Genomic DNA, 17403 nt, shown 5'->3' with positions numbered 1-17403 from the left:
CTACTACAATCTATACCTGTACTACTACTACTACTACAATCCTCATCTATACCTGTACTACTACTACTACAATCTATACCTGTACTACTACTACTACTACAATCCTCATCTATACCTGTACTACTACTACTACAATCTATACCTGTACTACTAGAACACTTATCTGCTATACCTCCCCTACTACACACTACCTAGACGGAGCCACAAAGAAGTTCTTTTATACTACATGGGGGAACAGAGGGAGCACTGTATCTGACACTGCAAGGAGAAAAACATTCTGTTTATTTACCCAAGTATTGAGAATCTGCCAATTTTATTTAAAAAATTATATTTTATTTGTTGTCCATACCACCCAGCCCTAAAAGTGTTGGCCAAAATGCCTGCTATGCCATTTTCTATTCTTTTTTTGCCACTCCCAAGATGGCTGCTGTGTCAAGACACAATGATTCTGAGCATGCTCAGTAGTGCAGGAAGTAAAGCCATGCACAACAGGTTGGCTGATCACATGGTTCCCCTTTATTGTGGGACATGTGACTTGGAAGCTGCAAAGTGATTGGCTGTGGCTTGTTCTCTCCTTATCAGGGACTGGAAAGAACTGTTAACACATGCTAAGAAGTATTCTACAGTTCACAAACAGCAGCTGGCCGTATACAATCGGTGAGTGCTTCCTCCAGGTAGTTGTACGCGTTTTCTACGCTCTATGCATCTTTTATATAGCTCTGTATTACTTTATGTACTCATTTTGACTTTTCTTTTTTCTTTTCTTTACATCCTGTTTTGATCATTTTGTACTGTGCTGAATATCCTGTTTATTACACTTTAGAGTTTAACCCCTTAGGTTGCATTTACACGCTGGGGTCCGTTTTCATTATATTGTGTTTCCACAATGAATACGGCCGTTATTTAACAGCAAATAACAGTGGTTATATTGTAACAGCGCCCGTTATTATACGAATAACGGCCGTTGTTATCAAATAACAGACGATACTTGCTGCTAAATCGTGGCTGTCCAAGATAAACACCTGTGTGTGAACATAGCCCTAAAGGGGCCAAACACATAGCTACTTTTCTTCCAAAAAAGGTGCCACACTTGTCCTCAGGTTGTATGTAGTATTACAATTCGGTTCTATTTAGGTCATTCATGTCAAAGTTAAAGGGGTTGGCCACTTTTATAGTAAAATAGTTCAGGGTACAGTATTCGCATAGTTACCAACAGTCCCGATTTTGCCGGGACTTTCCCGGACTTGAGGAGACAGTCCCATGATCCCTTGGCCGACCTCTGTGCCGTCATTACACAGGTTCCTGCTCTGGGTCTCTCTCAGGATCCTGGCTCTGGCCCGGGCTGGTTCTCTTCTCTCTCCTCACACGCTGCACGGAGCTGCTGACGGCCCCTCCCCCCCTCTTGCTGTGCAGTCCTGCAGAACGTTGAGGAGAAGGAGGAGTGATGGCAGCAGCTGGAGGCCTCCTGTCAGGGAATGGACAGTGAAGAGCTAACAGTGTAATGCTGCGTTTACACTAAACGATATTTGGACCGATCGTACGATTAATGATGTCGGAGTAACAATTTTTTTTTTTATAACGGTCAGCGTATATCGTACGGAAATTCGTTTTGCGATCGCTTATGCCTATCTCACACATTGGTTAAATCGGCGAACGACTGTTTACACGAGACGATCTGCGAATTTTTTTGCGAACGACAATTTTAGAACATGTAAGATCAAAATGAACGATTTCCCGTTCGTCGTTTGATCATTCGCAGCGTTTACACGTACGATTATCGTTCAAATTCGATAGTTATCGTACGAATTCGCACGATAACTGTTCCGTGTAAACGCAGCATAAGTTATCATCATCAGTGTGTTGTCTGTCAGGCTGCTGAGTCCTGCTAGGTGTAGGTAGAGACTGTGTGAGAGGAGAGAGAGCCCCCCCCCCCCCCCTCCTGCTGCAGTCTGGACGGCTGCATATAGTGTAGTGAATGTAGGTATATTTATTTTTTGTGCCAATTACTGTGCCCACCCCTCCCCCTGCAGAGTCCAATTCAGCATGGTTTTGTATTTCATCTACCCCCTAAACAGCCACATACAGAACATGTATCCCATTCCCACCTGTTCCCCCACAGTGCCTCCTCCAATGTGTCCTCTTCCCTTTCCCCCTCAGGGGGCCTGCAGTCCTTTACCAAAATAATAAAAATGCATATGTATAGAGCCTATCAGCAGCTGGGGTGTATGAGGTTTTGCAGCAGCTGGGGTGTATGAGGTTTTGCAGCAGCTGGGGTGTATGAGGTTTTGCAGCAGCTGAGGTGTATGAGGTTTTGCAGCAGCTGGGGTGTATGAGGTTTTGCAGCAGCTGGGGTGTATGAGGTTTTGCAGCAGCTGGGGTGTATGAGGTTTTGCAGCAGCTGGGGTGTATGAGGTTTTGCAGCAGCTGGGGTGTATTATGAGGTTTTGCAGCAGCTGGGGTGTATTATGAGGTTTTGCAGCAGCTGAGGTGTATTATGAGGTTCTGCAGCAGCTGAGGTGTATTATGAGGTTCTGCAGCAGCTGAGGTGTATTATGAGGTTCTGCAGCAGCTGAGGTGTATTATGAGGTTCTGCAGCAGCTGAGGTGTATTATGAGGTTCTGCAGCAGCTGAGGTGTATTATGAGGTTCTGCAGCAGCTGAGGTGTATTATGAGGTTCTGCAGCAGCTGAGGTGTATTATGAGGTTCTGCAGCAGCTGAGGTGTATTATGAGGTTCTGCAGCAGCTGAGGTGTATTATGAGGTTCTGCAGCAGCTGAGGTGTATTATGAGGTTCTGCAGCAGCTGAGGTGTATTATGAGGTTCTGCAGCAGCTGAGGTGTATTATGAGGTTCTGCAGCAGCTGAGGTGTATTATGAGGTTCTGCAGCAGCTGAGGTGTATTATGAGGTTCTGCAGCAGCTGAGGTGTATTATGAGGTTCTGCAGCAGCTGAGGTGTATTATGAGGTTCTGCAGCAGCTGAGGTGTATTATGAGGTTCTGCAGCAGCTGAGGTGTATTATGAGGTTCTGCAGCAGCTGAGGTGTATTATGAGGTTCTGCAGCAGCTGAGGTGTATTATGAGGTTCTGCAGCAGCTGAGGTGTATTATGAGGTTCTGCAGCAGCTGAGGTGTATTATGAGGTTCTGCAGCAGCTGAGGTGTATTATGAGGTTCTGCAGCAGCTGAGGTGTATTATGAGGTTCTGCAGCAGCTGAGGTGTATTATGAGGTTCTGCAGCAGCTGAGGTGTATTATGAGGTTCTGCAGCAGCTGAGGTGTATTATGAGGTTCTGCAGCAGCTGAGGTGTATTATGAGGTTCTGCAGCAGCTGAGGTGTATTATGAGGTTCTGCAGCAGCTGAGGTGTATTATGAGGTTCTGCAGCAGCTGAGGTGTATTATGAGGTTCTGCAGCAGCTGAGGTGTATTATGAGGTTCTGCAGCAGCTGAGGTGTATTATGAGGTTCTGCAGCAGCTGAGGTGTATTATGAGGTTCTGCAGCAGCTGAGGTGTATTATGAGGTTCTGCAGCAGCTGAGGTGTATTATGAGGTTCTGCAGCAGCTGAGGTGTATTATGAGGTTCTGCAGCAGCTGAGGTGTATTATGAGGTTCTGCAGCAGCTGAGGTGTATTATGAGGTTCTGCAGCAGCTGAGGTGTATTATGAGGTTCTGCAGCAGCTGAGGTGTATTATGAGGTTCTGCAGCAGCTGAGGTGTATTATGAGGTTCTGCAGCAGCTGAGGTGTATTATGAGGTTCTGCAGCAGCTGAGGTGTATTATGAGGTTCTGCAGCAGCTGAGGTGTATTATGAGGTTCTGCAGCAGCTGAGGTGTATTATGAGGTTCTGCAGCAGCTGAGGTGTATTATGAGGTTCTGCAGCAGCTGAGGTGTATTATGAGGTTCTGCAGCAGCTGAGGTGTATTATGAGGTTCTGCAGCAGCTGAGGTGTATTATGAGGTTCTGCAGCAGCTGAGGTGTATTATGAGGTTCTGCAGCAGCTGAGGTGTATTATGAGGTTCTGCAGCAGCTGAGGTGTATTATGAGGTTCTGCAGCAGCTGAGGTGTATTATGAGGTTCTGCAGCAGCTGAGGTGTATTATGAGGTTCTGCAGCAGCTGAGGTGTATTATGAGGTTCTGCAGCAGCTGAGGTGTATTATGAGGTTCTGCAGCAGCTGAGGTGTATTATGAGGTTCTGCAGCAGCTGAGGTGTATTATGAGGTTCTGCAGCAGCTGAGGTGTATTATGAGGTTCTGCAGCAGCTGAGGTGTATTATGAGGTTCTGCAGCAGCTGAGGTGTATTATGAGGTTCTGCAGCAGCTGAGGTGTATTATGAGGTTCTGCAGCAGCTGAGGTGTATTATTTTGGCCATCTTGCTAAACTCAGGTAACAAGGTCTGGGGCTTGTGTCACCCTAATAGGACGGGTCACCAGACACTGTAGGGCAAAAGGTGGTACAAAGGTCGAAACACAGGCATAAGTATTCAATCTTAACGTATTCTACTTCTTCTTTCTCTAAAGTCCTGGCAGAACACTCTACTACCCTGGGTTGGGACTCTCAGCACACTACTCTCCACTACTCTGAACCTGCAATATGTTAGGGTGAGACTTAGGGTACTATTACACGGAGCGATAATCGCCCGATTCGACCGATTATCGTTCCATCTAATACAACGATCAGCCGATGACAACGCTCATCGGCTGATCGTTCATATAGATTCTGACCTATTTTCATCGGGCGCCGACCGCGCATCGCTACGTGTAATAGCGGTGCGCGGCCGGCGGCTGACGATATACTTTACCTATCCACGTTCCTTGGCTGCTGCTGTGATCTTCTTCTCCCCGGGTCCTGTGCGCTCTAGCTTCAGAGTGGCCTGTTAGCTGACAGGCCGCCCGGCCAATCACAATCACTCTGACGTTAGAGCACGCGGGACCCGTGAAGAAGACCGCAGGAGCAGCCCTGGAACGTGGATAGGTAATGTATATAGTTAAGCAAGGGCTGCAAGGACATGTCCTTGCAGCCCTTGTTTAACGATTATCGGGCCGTGTAATAGGCCAAGTAAACGAGCAACGATCTAGCAGATCGCTGCTTGTTTACAGGTATTATCGGGCCCCCATTGGCCCATGTAATACCACCCTTAGGATGAAAGAGTCTCTGAGCTATACCTGGGTACTGCCCATTCAGAGACAGTAACGTGACAGCTGTCAGTGAATATCAACCCATGAAGCAACTTTAGTGTTTAAAATGTTACTGTCATTAAAATTTTTATTGCATAAATCAATAGTACAGGCGATTTTAAGAAACTTTGTAATTGGGTTTATTAGCCGAAAAATAAATTTTTATCATGAAAAAGCAGTTTGAAGCTCTCCCCCCTGTCTTCATGGTTCTCTTATGGAGAGAAAGTAAAAGCAGCAAAACAGGACAACAAAGAGTTAATCACTGAGCTATCTGACCACTAATTAGGGCTCTGAATAGCTCCCCCGCTGAGCAATCCTTTGTTCTCCGCTCTCAGCTGCCCGCTAATCTTGCTCCTTCCCCCCTCCCCTCCTCATAGACCAGACAGATCAGACTGATGAAAAAACAGTCGAGATTTCCTGATTCTGAGCAGTGGATGACAGAAAGGAGAGGGGGGGGGGATCTGGGGAAAGTCTTTTTGAATGCAGATAATGGCAGATTTGCCTAATAAACACAATTACAAAGTTTCTTAAAATCGCCTGGACTATTGATTTCTGCAAAAAAATTTTTTACGACAGTGACACTTTAAGCTGATCTAATTTTATTTTGTGAAAATCTGTTTTATCTTAAAGAAGAAGCTACAAAAGGTAGAAGGAGAGGGAGGATAACGGAGGAGAACTCAGATTCCAGATGGTCACATCTTCTGTTATATTGGTCTCCTGTTGGCCTTGCCCTTATCTATTGGCAAAGATTCTTAGACCTTGAATTAAAACAACAAAATTCCCATAGTCACAGAACATAGTTAATAACAGAACGGGAGGGGCCTCTCCCTCGTAGCTGTCCGCAGAGTGACACACAAAGCAAGTATACATCTTAAGAAAACAGGCCAGACATAATGGACTGTCAATTCACAAGCACAAACTCCTCTCTACTGTTCTCAGCTCACTCTACTTCTCAACACACCAAGTCAGCTCAGCTCTTCTACTCCAAAGGCTCTTAGCACAGATTCGGCTCTGTCACGTCTGCAGTCTGATCAACTACTGTACAAAGTAGTGATGTCACAATACCAGAATTTTGCGCTCGATACCAGCTTTTTTTTATTTCAAAACTTGATACCAGTTCGATACCTTTTTTAAAGTTTGAAAAACTCCTTGTGCACTACAACTCCCATCATACCTTCTCTTTTGTACTACAACTTCCAGCATACCTCCTTGTGCACTACAATTCCCTGCACAAGAAGGTATGCTGGGAGTTGTAGCGCAAAAGAAGGTATGTTAGGAGTTGTAGTGCACAAGTAGTTATACTAGGAGTTGTAGTGCACAAGAAGGTATGTTGGGAGCTGTTATATCGGAAGGCTGCTGCTGCACATCTGCTGCTCCCAGCGTACCTCCTTGTGCACTTCAACTTCCAACATACCTTCTTCTGCACTACAACTCCCAGCATACCCCCTTGAGCACAAGGAGGTATGCTGGGAGTTGTAGTGCACAAGGAGGCATGCTGGGAGTTGTAGTGCACAAGAAGGTACGCTAGGAATTGTTATATTGGAAAGCTGTTGTTCCCCACCTTAACTCCCAGCATACCTTCTTGTGCACTACATCTCCCAGCATACCTTCTTGTGCACTACAACTCCCAGCATACCTTCTTGTGCACAAGGAGGTATACTAACAGTTGCAGTTGTGCAGCAAAACCTGACAGCTGCACTTAGATGCTGTGTTCACACTGCCCTGGTGTCTAGTGGGACGGATCTCCCCCCCCCCCCCCCGCGATGCGATCGCGGGGGGAGATCAGTTCTTCTGCCCGTGCCGGGCCTCAGCGTCGGAATGACGCTGATCCTGGCTCGGCAATAGATTGCTATTGCCTGCAGCAGGCCATAGCAATCTATGACCGATCTCATGGATCTTTGCTGTGTATATACACAGCATTGATCTCTATGAGAGATCAGTACTGTTTATATACAAGTCCCCCAGGGGGGCTTCTAGTTAAAAGAAAAAAAAAAAAAGTAAAGTGTTTTTATTAATAAAAAATCCCCTCCCCTAAAGTCCAAATCACCGCCCTTTTCCCATTTTATAAATATAAATTAATAAATAAACATATTTAGTATCGCCGCGCGCGTAATCGCCCGAACTATTAATTAATCACATTCCTGATCTCGCACGGTAAACGGCGTCAGCGCAAAAAAATTCCAAAGTGCAAAATTGCGCATTTTTGGTCTCATCAAATCCAGAAAAAATGTAATAAAAAACGATCAAAAAGTTGTATATGCGCAATCAAGGTACCGATAGAAAGAACGCATCATGGCGCAAAAAATGACACCTCACACAGCCCCATAGACCAAAGGATAAAAGCGCTATAAGCCTGGGAATGGAGCGGTTTTAAGTAACGTATATTTGTTAACAATGGTTTGAAATTTTTAAAAGCCATCCGATACAATATAAGTTATACATGTTATATATCATAGTAATCGTAACGACTTGAGGAACATGCATAACAAGTCAGTTTTACCATAGGACAAACGGCGTAAATGCAAAACTCCCCGAAATCAAAACAAATTCGTTTTTCTTTTCAATTTGACAGTGCAAATGATTTTTTTCCGGTTTCGCAGCATATGTTATGGACAAATAATGTCGGTCATTGCAAAGTACAATTGGTTTCGCAAAAAATAAGCGCTCATATACGTCTCTAGGTGAAAAAATGCAAGCGCTATGGACTTTTAAACTTAAAATGGAATAGGCAAAGGCGCAAAAACGAAAATAGGCTTTGACCTTAAGGGGTTAAGTGTGAGTGTCAGGTGTGACAACAAATGGTAGGTATGTCCGTTGGTTCAGTTGTTTTTGGCTTTTATAGTGGAATTATCTCTTCGGTGCTGACAGTTAACCCTATAGATACTGCGGTCGGCACAACCACAGCGTCTATAGGGCTCCAGACAGAGAATTCTCTCTGTACAGAGGGAGAATTCTCTTTACGGTAACCACCAGGGCTCTGTGATGTGATTGCAGAGCCCCGATGGTAGCCATGGACACCTGGCTATGGATCGTGGCAGGGAGGGAGGGGAGGCCGGTGCAGGGCCCTTTGTGCCGTGTGGCTATGAGCTCTGCTATCTCCTCTCTCCCCTGCCGCTGTTACAGGCTTCTAGGCTTCAGCTCTTCAGCTTATGGTTAAAAGGGAAGTCCAGAGAATTAATTTTTTTTAATCTGACAAAGGGGGGGGGGGGGGGGAAGAATGATAAGGAACAAGTACTTAACTCTCCCTGTGCCCACGAATTGCCTTGCCAGAAGGTACAGGAGAATGGCTGAGCAGGCTGTCCATCAGCCGGGTCAGACAGTCAGCCACTGGAGCGACGTCTTGCCCCAGTCACTGACTGCCTGATCGGGCTGTCAATCAGCTGAATCATGATGTCAGCAGCAGAGGAGATCCTGAAGCCCGGTGGCGGTCCCGGGGCCGTTAAGATGGTGGGTGGCCGGCACGGGGAGAGGTAAGTTAATTTTGTTTGTTGTTTTCTCCCCTGTGCCCTGCCATTTCCAAATACCCCCTCTGAGGCCAAACTTCTCCTTTATGCCAGAATTTCCTGTTTTCATTCATTAATGACAGTAATCCCTATTCTGAAAGATTCTACTCTTGAGTAGAAATGATTGAACAGTGGAAAATCTTAGGCTCTATAGAACTTGAACCTTCCGCTGACGCTCGGTCCAGGACACTGGTAACAGTAGTTAACATCACCCTCACATTTCCTCCTCCTGCACCCACACTGAGTGCGGGGCGCCGAGGATTCTGATGCAGGTAGAGAGAGGGTTGCCGGAGGGAGAGGTGGGGAGTAAAAAGTTGATCCTCCAGATCCCAGCCAGGGAGCACATATACTGGTGCAGGGCAAGGGATGGAAGATCCTGCTGCGGGGGGTTAAAGAAGAAGACTGGAGATCTGACAGGCTGCATCCAGGCGGCAGCTCCCACTTCAGTGTGTGCTCAGCGCTGCGTCTGCCAGACGGCTCTCTCCTCCTAGCTGGAAGCTCTGGAAGCTGCACGGTGTGCCCTGGTTCCCCCTCTCCCGCACATACAGTGGCTGCAGGGGGACAGGTATGGGTTGGCATATCCTCCCTCCACTGGGCACCGCACTCATGTTGGAAGCACATGCCCCATTTGTGACGCTCTGCCCGGGATACTGCCAGCAGATATACTGTATGTGCTACACCAACACTGAGTGACAGGGCGCCGAGGATTCCTGTGCGGGAGAGAGTGCGGTGCCCAGTGGAGGGAGGATGTGCAAACCCATACCTTACCCCCTGCAACCACTGTATGTGCGGGAGAGGGGGTGGCCAGGGCAGAAAAACATGTGACACAGTGACTGGGGGTAGATATTAGACAGATGATGATAGATAGGAGTTCTATCTATCTATCAGTCTACTATCTATATATAATCCATCCATCTATGATAGATATATACACTTACCGGCCACTTTATTAGGTACACCTGTCCAACTGCACGTTACCACTTAATTTCTAATCAGCCAATCACATGGCGGCAACTCGGTGCATTTAGGCATGTAGACATGGTCAAGACAATCTCCTGCAGTTCAAACCGAGCATCAGTATGTGGAAGAAAGGTGATGTGAGGCCTTTGAACGTGGCATGGTTGTTGGTGCCAGAAGGGCTGGTCTGAGTATTTCAGAAACTGCTGATCTACTGGGATTTTCACGCACAACCATCTCTGGGGTTTACAGAGAATGGTCCGAAAAAGAAAAAACATCCAGTGAGCGGCAGTTCTGTGGGCGGAAATGCCTTGTTGATGCCAGAGGTCAGAGGAGAATGGGCAGACTGGTTCGAGCTGATAGAAAGGCAACAGTGACTCAAATAGCCAACCGTTACAACCAAGGTAGGCAGAAGAGCATCTCTGAACGCACAGTACCTCCAACTTTGAGGCAGATGGGCTACAGCAGAAGAAGACCACCACGGGTGCCACTCCTTTCAGCTAAGAACAGGAAACTGAGGCTACAATTTGCACAAGCTCATCGAAATTGGACAGTAGAAGATTGGAAAAAACGTTGCCTGGTCTGATGAGTCTCGATTTCTGCTGCAACATTCGGATGGTAGGGTCAGAATTTGGCGTCAACAACATAAAAGCATGGATCCATCCTGCCTTGTATCAACGGTTCAGGCTGGTGGTGGTGGTGTCATGGTGTGGGGAATATTTTCTTGGCACTCTTTGGGCCCCTTGGTACCAATTGAGCATCGTTGCAACGCCACAGCCTACCTGAGTATTGTTGCTGACCATGTCCATCCCTTTATGACCACAATGTACCCAACATCTGATGGCTACTTTCAGCAGGATAATGCGCCATGTCATAAAGCTAGAATCATCTCAGACTGGTTTCTTGAACATGACAATGAGGTCACTGTACTCCAATGGCCTCCACAGTCACCAGATCTCAATCCAATAGAGCATCTTTGGGATCTGGTGGAACGGGAGATTCGCATCATGGATGTGCAGCCGACAAATCTGCGGCAACTGTGTGATGCCATCATGTCAATATGGACCAAAATCTCTGAGGAAGCTTCCAGCACCTTGTTGTATCTATGCCACAAAGAATTGAAAACATGGATTTATTCCATATAACAATGTGCAGCAAACTTCACAAGTGATACACAAAATGCCACCAAAGTGCCACTTGAAATTGACATAGGAGACGCCAAAACATTGTGTATTACTTGAAAGGGGCCTGTCATAATTATTGTTCCATTTATTGTTACTGCGGCTACCGCGGTACTACTTAAAGGGGCGTGTCATAATTATCGTTCCATTTATCGTTACCGCGGCTACATGTACGATAAACCGTGATATAGATTTAGGCCATTATCACCCAGCCCTAACTTCGGATACTGAGCAAGTGTTCGAGTATTAAACAAAATGTTTGGAAAATGTTGTCGAAACAGTGATGTATCACTGTGTTAGGGTGGTCTTTGGGTAAGACCTTCAGGTATATTGGATGGTAGCCAGATTGAAGGGTGATTCGGCCGAGAAGGATGCAGACAACTCGAGATGGATCTGAGTAGCAGCATGTTTATTGACATGAAATCATCTTCTTTTATACCCCTCGCAGGGCGTATACTTTATTAAATATCAACACAAGATCTTTAGGTATTTTTCATAGATGAAGTCATGTGATAGTATCCGGTCATGCGTAATATGATCAACATGACTAAGCAACTTATTTGGAGAATAAGGGAAATTAATAAGAATAACATCCAATGTGGTTGGTTAAAGGTTGGTATTGATCAATTCCCCGCTAATCAGTTTATTACTGCTGTAGGGATCTTCCCGGGGGATGGTGTGTTTGGACACAGTTCACAGCAGACTTGGACTTGTAAAATAACAGCTTGGCATTTATTTGCAGCATAAACAATCCATCAAACAGAAATACAGCAACACTGTGCTTTTAAGAACAAAACAAACAAAAAGGTCTTGCCCGTCTAGGCACTTACTAACAGGTTTCTTCACCTATCTAAGGGCGGGTTCACACTACGGAATTCTCGCGGACAATGTCCGCGGAATTCCGCTGTCTGTCCGCCCGCACATTTGGGCGCTTTTCTGCCGGCTCCATAGACACCATTCTATGGGCCTGCGTATTCCGCTATAGGCTGAAAAGTGTCATGTCACTTCTTTCAGCGGATCACGGAATATGCCGGCTCATAGAATGGTGTCTATGGAGCCGGCGGAAAAGCGCGTGCCCGTGCGGGCAGACAGCTGACGGAATTCCGCGGACATTGTCCGCGAGAATTCCGTAGTGTGAACCCGCCCTAACACTTGAAAACAGGACGTCTTTCGCCTGAATACCGCAAGGTGTGTATTAGCTCCAGCAGAGGCTATGTTCACAGGTTGCTCCCAAACAGACACCCAGGCTGTTCACTCCTGGCTGAGAGCAACCATCTTCACACTGTGTGAGCTTTTACCTTCTCAGGCTGATTAGGGTCAGAGCTCACCTGATCCCAACACCTGAACTGGATCGAGGGGAGGGAATGGCAAGTCCCACTACCAAAACCTACCTGCCATTCCATGTAAATCTAGGCCCGGCAACAGTAAATAATAGCTCAGCAGCATAACACTGCTGAGCAACAGATCCCTCCTGGACTTACCATCTCACACTATGAAGTAACCTAGGTAAGATGTACACCCCCTCGAACATTTCTCCCGTGACATGTCTACACTGCTTATTTAGTCAAGTTATCTCCAATTGTCTCTGTAGCTCTCTATCAATGTTCTGCAGACCAGAACATAGATAAGTGTCCTCAGGATGGGTCAGAGTGACCCAACCTGATAAACAACATCAGCATTTTATAAATCATGTATCCATGAGAATTCACATTAACCCTATCTTCTCTGTGTCCCAAAATTATACTGAAGCCCCTCATCCCTGACCACTGCTTAGTTACATTTTTGCTGTATAGTATTTGTGTGATTTTTTTTTTGATGTATGCTTTTCCACATTATACTATTCAGTTGTTTTTGTGTATAATACAATTGCTTTTATATGTGTATGCATTGTTGTTGGTTTGCTTTCTATGCTGCCTGTAACCTAGAAAATTATCATGATCAATAATCGTATTTCTTACAGAGTTTAAATGAATGGTTGTAACTACAAATTTGCTATTAATCCATCATCAGAAACATTGTTTTAACTTCTTAATTTTTTTTAATCTTCTTTCAGCCATGGCGTCTGCTTTTCTAAAAGATGAGCTGGACTGCTCCATCTGTTTATTTACCTTTAAGGATCCCGTAATGCTAAAATGTGGACACAACTACTGCCGGGCCTGTATTGATCGTGTGCTGGATACACAGGTCGGGTCTGGAGTTTATTTCTGTCCTGAATGCAGAGAGCAGTTCTATGAGCGTCCCGCACTGATGAAGAACATAAATCTTCATAATGTAGCAGAACGTTTCCTGTGTACTCGGCCAGACCAAGATGAGATGTACGAGATCTGCTGCACTTACTGTGTGGACTCTGCTGTACCTGCTGTGAAATTCTGTTTGATGTGTGAAGCTTCTCTGTGTGATAAACACCTGAGAGTTCACAGCAAGTCACCAGAACACGTCTTATCTGAGACCAGCACTTCCCTGGAGAAGAGGAAATGTTCTGTCCATAAGAAGGGCCTGTTACATTACTGCACTGAGGACGCTGCTTGTATCGGTGGGTCCTTCAGGTTGGATGAAGAACATCGGGGACACCGGCTGGAGATGCTAGGTGAGGCCTCTGAGAAGAAGAAGAAAAAACTAAAAAATGTTCTCCAGAAACTGATTACAAAGAGAGAGGAGACTGAGGAAAGAGTTCAGGGTGTGGAGGAGCGCAGGAAAAAAGCTCAAGAAAAAGCAGCTCGAGAAACTGAGAGATTCACTGCCCTGTTTACAGAGATCAGGAGACGGCTAGATGACCTGGAGAAGAGGGTCCTGAGTGAGATCTCCAGGCAACAAAATGAAAAGTCACTGTCACTGTCTGCTCTGATTAAGCAGCTAGAAATAAAGAAGGACGAGCTGTCCTGGAAGATAAGTCACATTGAGGAGCTGTGTAACAAGGCGGATCCACTGACTGTCTTAAATGAGCCAGATACACATGACTTGTGTGATCCTGAGGGGCAAGAAAGTGATGAGGACACAGAGGGACATGATAGACAGCCCCATGATGTAGATGATCTGGATGTTGCTGCAATTTCAGACACTTTCCACACACTATGTGATATGATAGCTGATATAAGGAGCAGGAGTTATATGGAGGATCCTACAGACATATTACTGGATGTTTTCCAGCATAAAGCTCCCAAATCCATGGCATGGAAACCACAAGAGTTTATATCATTGATAAACAGCCTCCCCGACCCTGACAAATTACCAAAGAGCTTCAGCAGGAGAATAAGCCAAATACAGAAAATTTACTCCGCTACATGGAAAGACCTAACAGCGTTGGTGGAAATAAAGGCAGGGAATGCATTCTGGCCGATCATGGCCAGCCACCTCAAACCAGTTTCTTACGAAGATGATACCACTGTTGAATCTGGGGATCACTTCACTAAAAAATTAAAAAGATGGGCCATAGGACGATTAGCTGATCAGGCAAAAGCAATTCAAGACCTCACTCAAGATAACGGGGAAACGGTGGAAAAATTCTTTTATCGTCTGAATATGACATTTTCAGATCTGGGGTATGATTTCAGAGACAAAGCCCATAATCAAATTTGGGCAGAAGTCTTTGTACAAGGATTACGTAAACAAATAAGGAAACAACTTCAGGCAACAAGACCAGAATACCATACTCTGCGGTCAGATGTTCTCTACCACGTGGCAAAAGGTATTGAACAGAACTTAGCCGTGTCAAGGCCAAAAACCATTAAGTTATTACAACCTAAAAGTACCTTGAAGTGCCACAATTGTGGAAAAACTGGACATTTCAAAAGAGAATGCCGGCACTTAAGAAAACAGCAACAAGAGCAAGACCTCAGACTTCCTCTTCCTTCTCCCCCTCCTCCTCCTCCACCACCACCACCAAAGGGAGATCTGCTCCACTAGGATCCAGGCAAGCCAGGTCCATCACATTGTCCACTTTTGTCTATTGAAACCAAACAACCTAATGGACCGACTTCTCTCATCCAGGTGAATGTGGAAGGCAAAAAACTTGACTTATTGGTGGACCCTGATGCATCCAGAAGAGTAATCGGACACATGGACCTCCCTGACCCGGATTGCCTTTCCAATGAAACCATAGCAGGCGATGGAGTAGATGGTACTACCAGAAGCTCCCATAGATCTAAACCGCTACAAATAATGATACAAAAAAAACATATATGCTATGCTTGCACAACTAGTTGTCTCCCAAAATACCCTGTAGCACTCTAGTCTAAATGTGAGCTATGGTCCAATTTCATGAAGATGGAACAGTGTCCCCTAACTCCCCTCTGGATTCCGAAGATACCCCCAAGACTTTGACTATAATGGCACAAGGAGCACAAAACCGCCCCTCCATGTTCTCACAAAATTTCTAATGTCCTGGGACCATGGAGGTCCCCTTCCCCCCCCCTTTTGTTGTGCTTCTACAATATGTCGATCTTTTTCTTTGTGCCCCCTCCCAAGAAATCCTGGGCCCTCGTAATATCACAGCCATCCTTCAACAAACTCAACCAAAACACGTCCACTGGTAGACACCTCTGTCTCCAGTGCTCTCTCCTCATTCCTGATTGTGTCCTTGTCCCACCATGAGGTCCTGAATCCAGCAATCCTTCTTCCTCTTCCAAAGGGGGGAGAATACCCTCTGGATGCTTCTTAGAGTCAAGTACCCAAGATGGAAGATGAAGGTTATACAATGGACCCACACAACTGTATGGAACAAATAAGTCAGGAGACTTCAGGATTTGACACTCTTACTGACACTCTTCTACTAGATGCTGACCTAACACTCTTTGTCAATAATTCCAGGTTTGTGGATAAGGGCTGCTACCATATTAGAATGGCAGTAACTACAACCACTGAAGTCTTACTAAAATGCCAATGACCACCCCACATCTCTTCCAAAGAAGCTGAATTTAGGGGCCTTGTTGTAGCCTTCAATATGGCAGAGGGGAAAAATGTAATATCTACATAGAATCCAGGTTTGCCTATGGGGTAGTTCGTGATTAGTCCCCTAGTCTCCACAAGAACTTTATGTGAAGCTGAGTAAGATAGTTAGCGACGGGCATGAGAAGATGCTGTACAAGACCTAAAACAGATCTTGAGGAGATTTGTTATGAAGGCAGACACATGCCTTAGCCCCACCAACATCTGGCTCTCTGACCAATACCTGGAAAACTATTTTGCCTTGTGGGTAGGTAACCAGGCCTACATGTAACCAGGCCTACATGTAACAGACGCAGGGCAAATGGGTCCCTGGAATTTCCGGGAACAATCAAAGTACTAGGGGTCAATCTAAGTACTATCCATAGTGAGATAGAGGACGCTTAGACAACTAAGGTGGGAATCAAGGATTAGGATGCTAAAAGGGGAAGGTGTGGAGGAGAGATGAGGGGCAGACAGAATGAAAAATTCTGGATGAGTGGGAAGCACAGGTCTAGTTGGGTGGACATGTGCCTGTGGCTAACAAAATCTAGATGAGGCAGAATATTGTAGTGTGTGTGTGTGTGTGTGTGTGTGTGAGACCCAAACCACATCATTATGTTACACCATTGTACCCAGTTTATATCTGCATACAACTGACAAGATATGAAACCTCAGATCCTGCAGGAGCCAACCTACCCCCAATGGTGACGTATAGATCCTATGTTTTGCAGGAATTTTAAAGTAGTTACTATCGGGCCAGGGGCACTTTGAATTAAAGTAAGACCAATGCCTTTTTGGAGGTGGGCAGTCTAAATTCAAATAGTGTACAATGCCACATGGGTAGAGATGGAAAACCTCTGTAGAATGAAGGTGCCAGATGACACTTTTCAGATGCTCCTTGCCTTTACAACGAGATTATAACCAGTGCTGGCTGACCGTGAGTGAGAGAGGTCATTAGTCTCAGATACAGCATATGTACCGTATTTTCCGGCGCATAAGATGACTTTTTAACTCCGAAAAATCTTGTTAGAAGTTGGGGGTCGTCTTATACGCCGGGTATGGTCGCCCAATACTGTGGGGGGGCTCAAAAATGGTCCGCATCCCCACCGTATGGGGCGACCATTTAAAAAAAACAAAGTTAACTCACCTGGGCCCGGTCCCGGCCTCCGCGCATCTTCTCCCCTCCCGTTCCCGGCGCAGCCAGTGTGACGTACACTGACTGCGCCGGGGATGCCCGAAGCTTCGGAAGAATGACAGAGGCTTCGGGTACTTCCGGAGCCTCCGTAAGCCTCTGTCATTCTTCTAGGATTAGACGCTCAACGATTTGGGAGAGCTTCGGGCATCCCCTGCGCAGTCAGTGTACATCACACTGGCTGCGCCGGAAGCGGAGAAGACGAGCAGAGGCCGGGAACGGGCCCAGGTGAGTTAACTGTTTGTTTTTTTTATTAATTTAGCTGCAGTTAACCCCTGCCTGGTTAACATTTTCCGGCATATAAGGCGAACCCCTGACAATCTGCTTAAAAGTCAGGGGTCGTCTTATAGGCCCAGTGGTCTTATACGCCGGAAAATAAGGTAGATGGTGTACAGACGGGCAAGGAGAACAGTTTAGCTCATTGCTAGATATAGTACAGAGGGAGCTAAAGAGGTTAATGAATATGCTGGAAGAGTGTTAG

General features: G+C 45.8%; 1 protein-coding gene across 1 annotated transcript; it reads left to right on the top strand.

The window, feature by feature from the left end:
- The first annotated feature begins 572 nt into the window (after positions 1–572).
- LOC138772127 (uncharacterized) lies at positions 573–16879 on the top strand. Its single transcript, XM_069952290.1, has 2 exons — positions 573–657; positions 12861–16879. Exons 1-2 carry the CDS (start codon positions 606–608, stop codon positions 14708–14710), a joined length of 1902 nt encoding a protein of 633 aa, XP_069808391.1. The 5' UTR covers positions 573–605; the 3' UTR covers positions 14711–16879.
- The last annotated feature ends 524 nt before the right edge of the window (positions 16880–17403 follow it).

Source organism: Dendropsophus ebraccatus, chromosome 1 (assembly GCF_027789765.1).
Source record: "Dendropsophus ebraccatus isolate aDenEbr1 chromosome 1, aDenEbr1.pat, whole genome shotgun sequence".
NCBI classification, from domain to species: Eukaryota; Metazoa; Chordata; class Amphibia; order Anura; family Hylidae; genus Dendropsophus; species Dendropsophus ebraccatus.
Note: the sequence above shows the minus strand (reverse complement) of the source record. Positions and strands in the feature narration are given on the sequence as shown.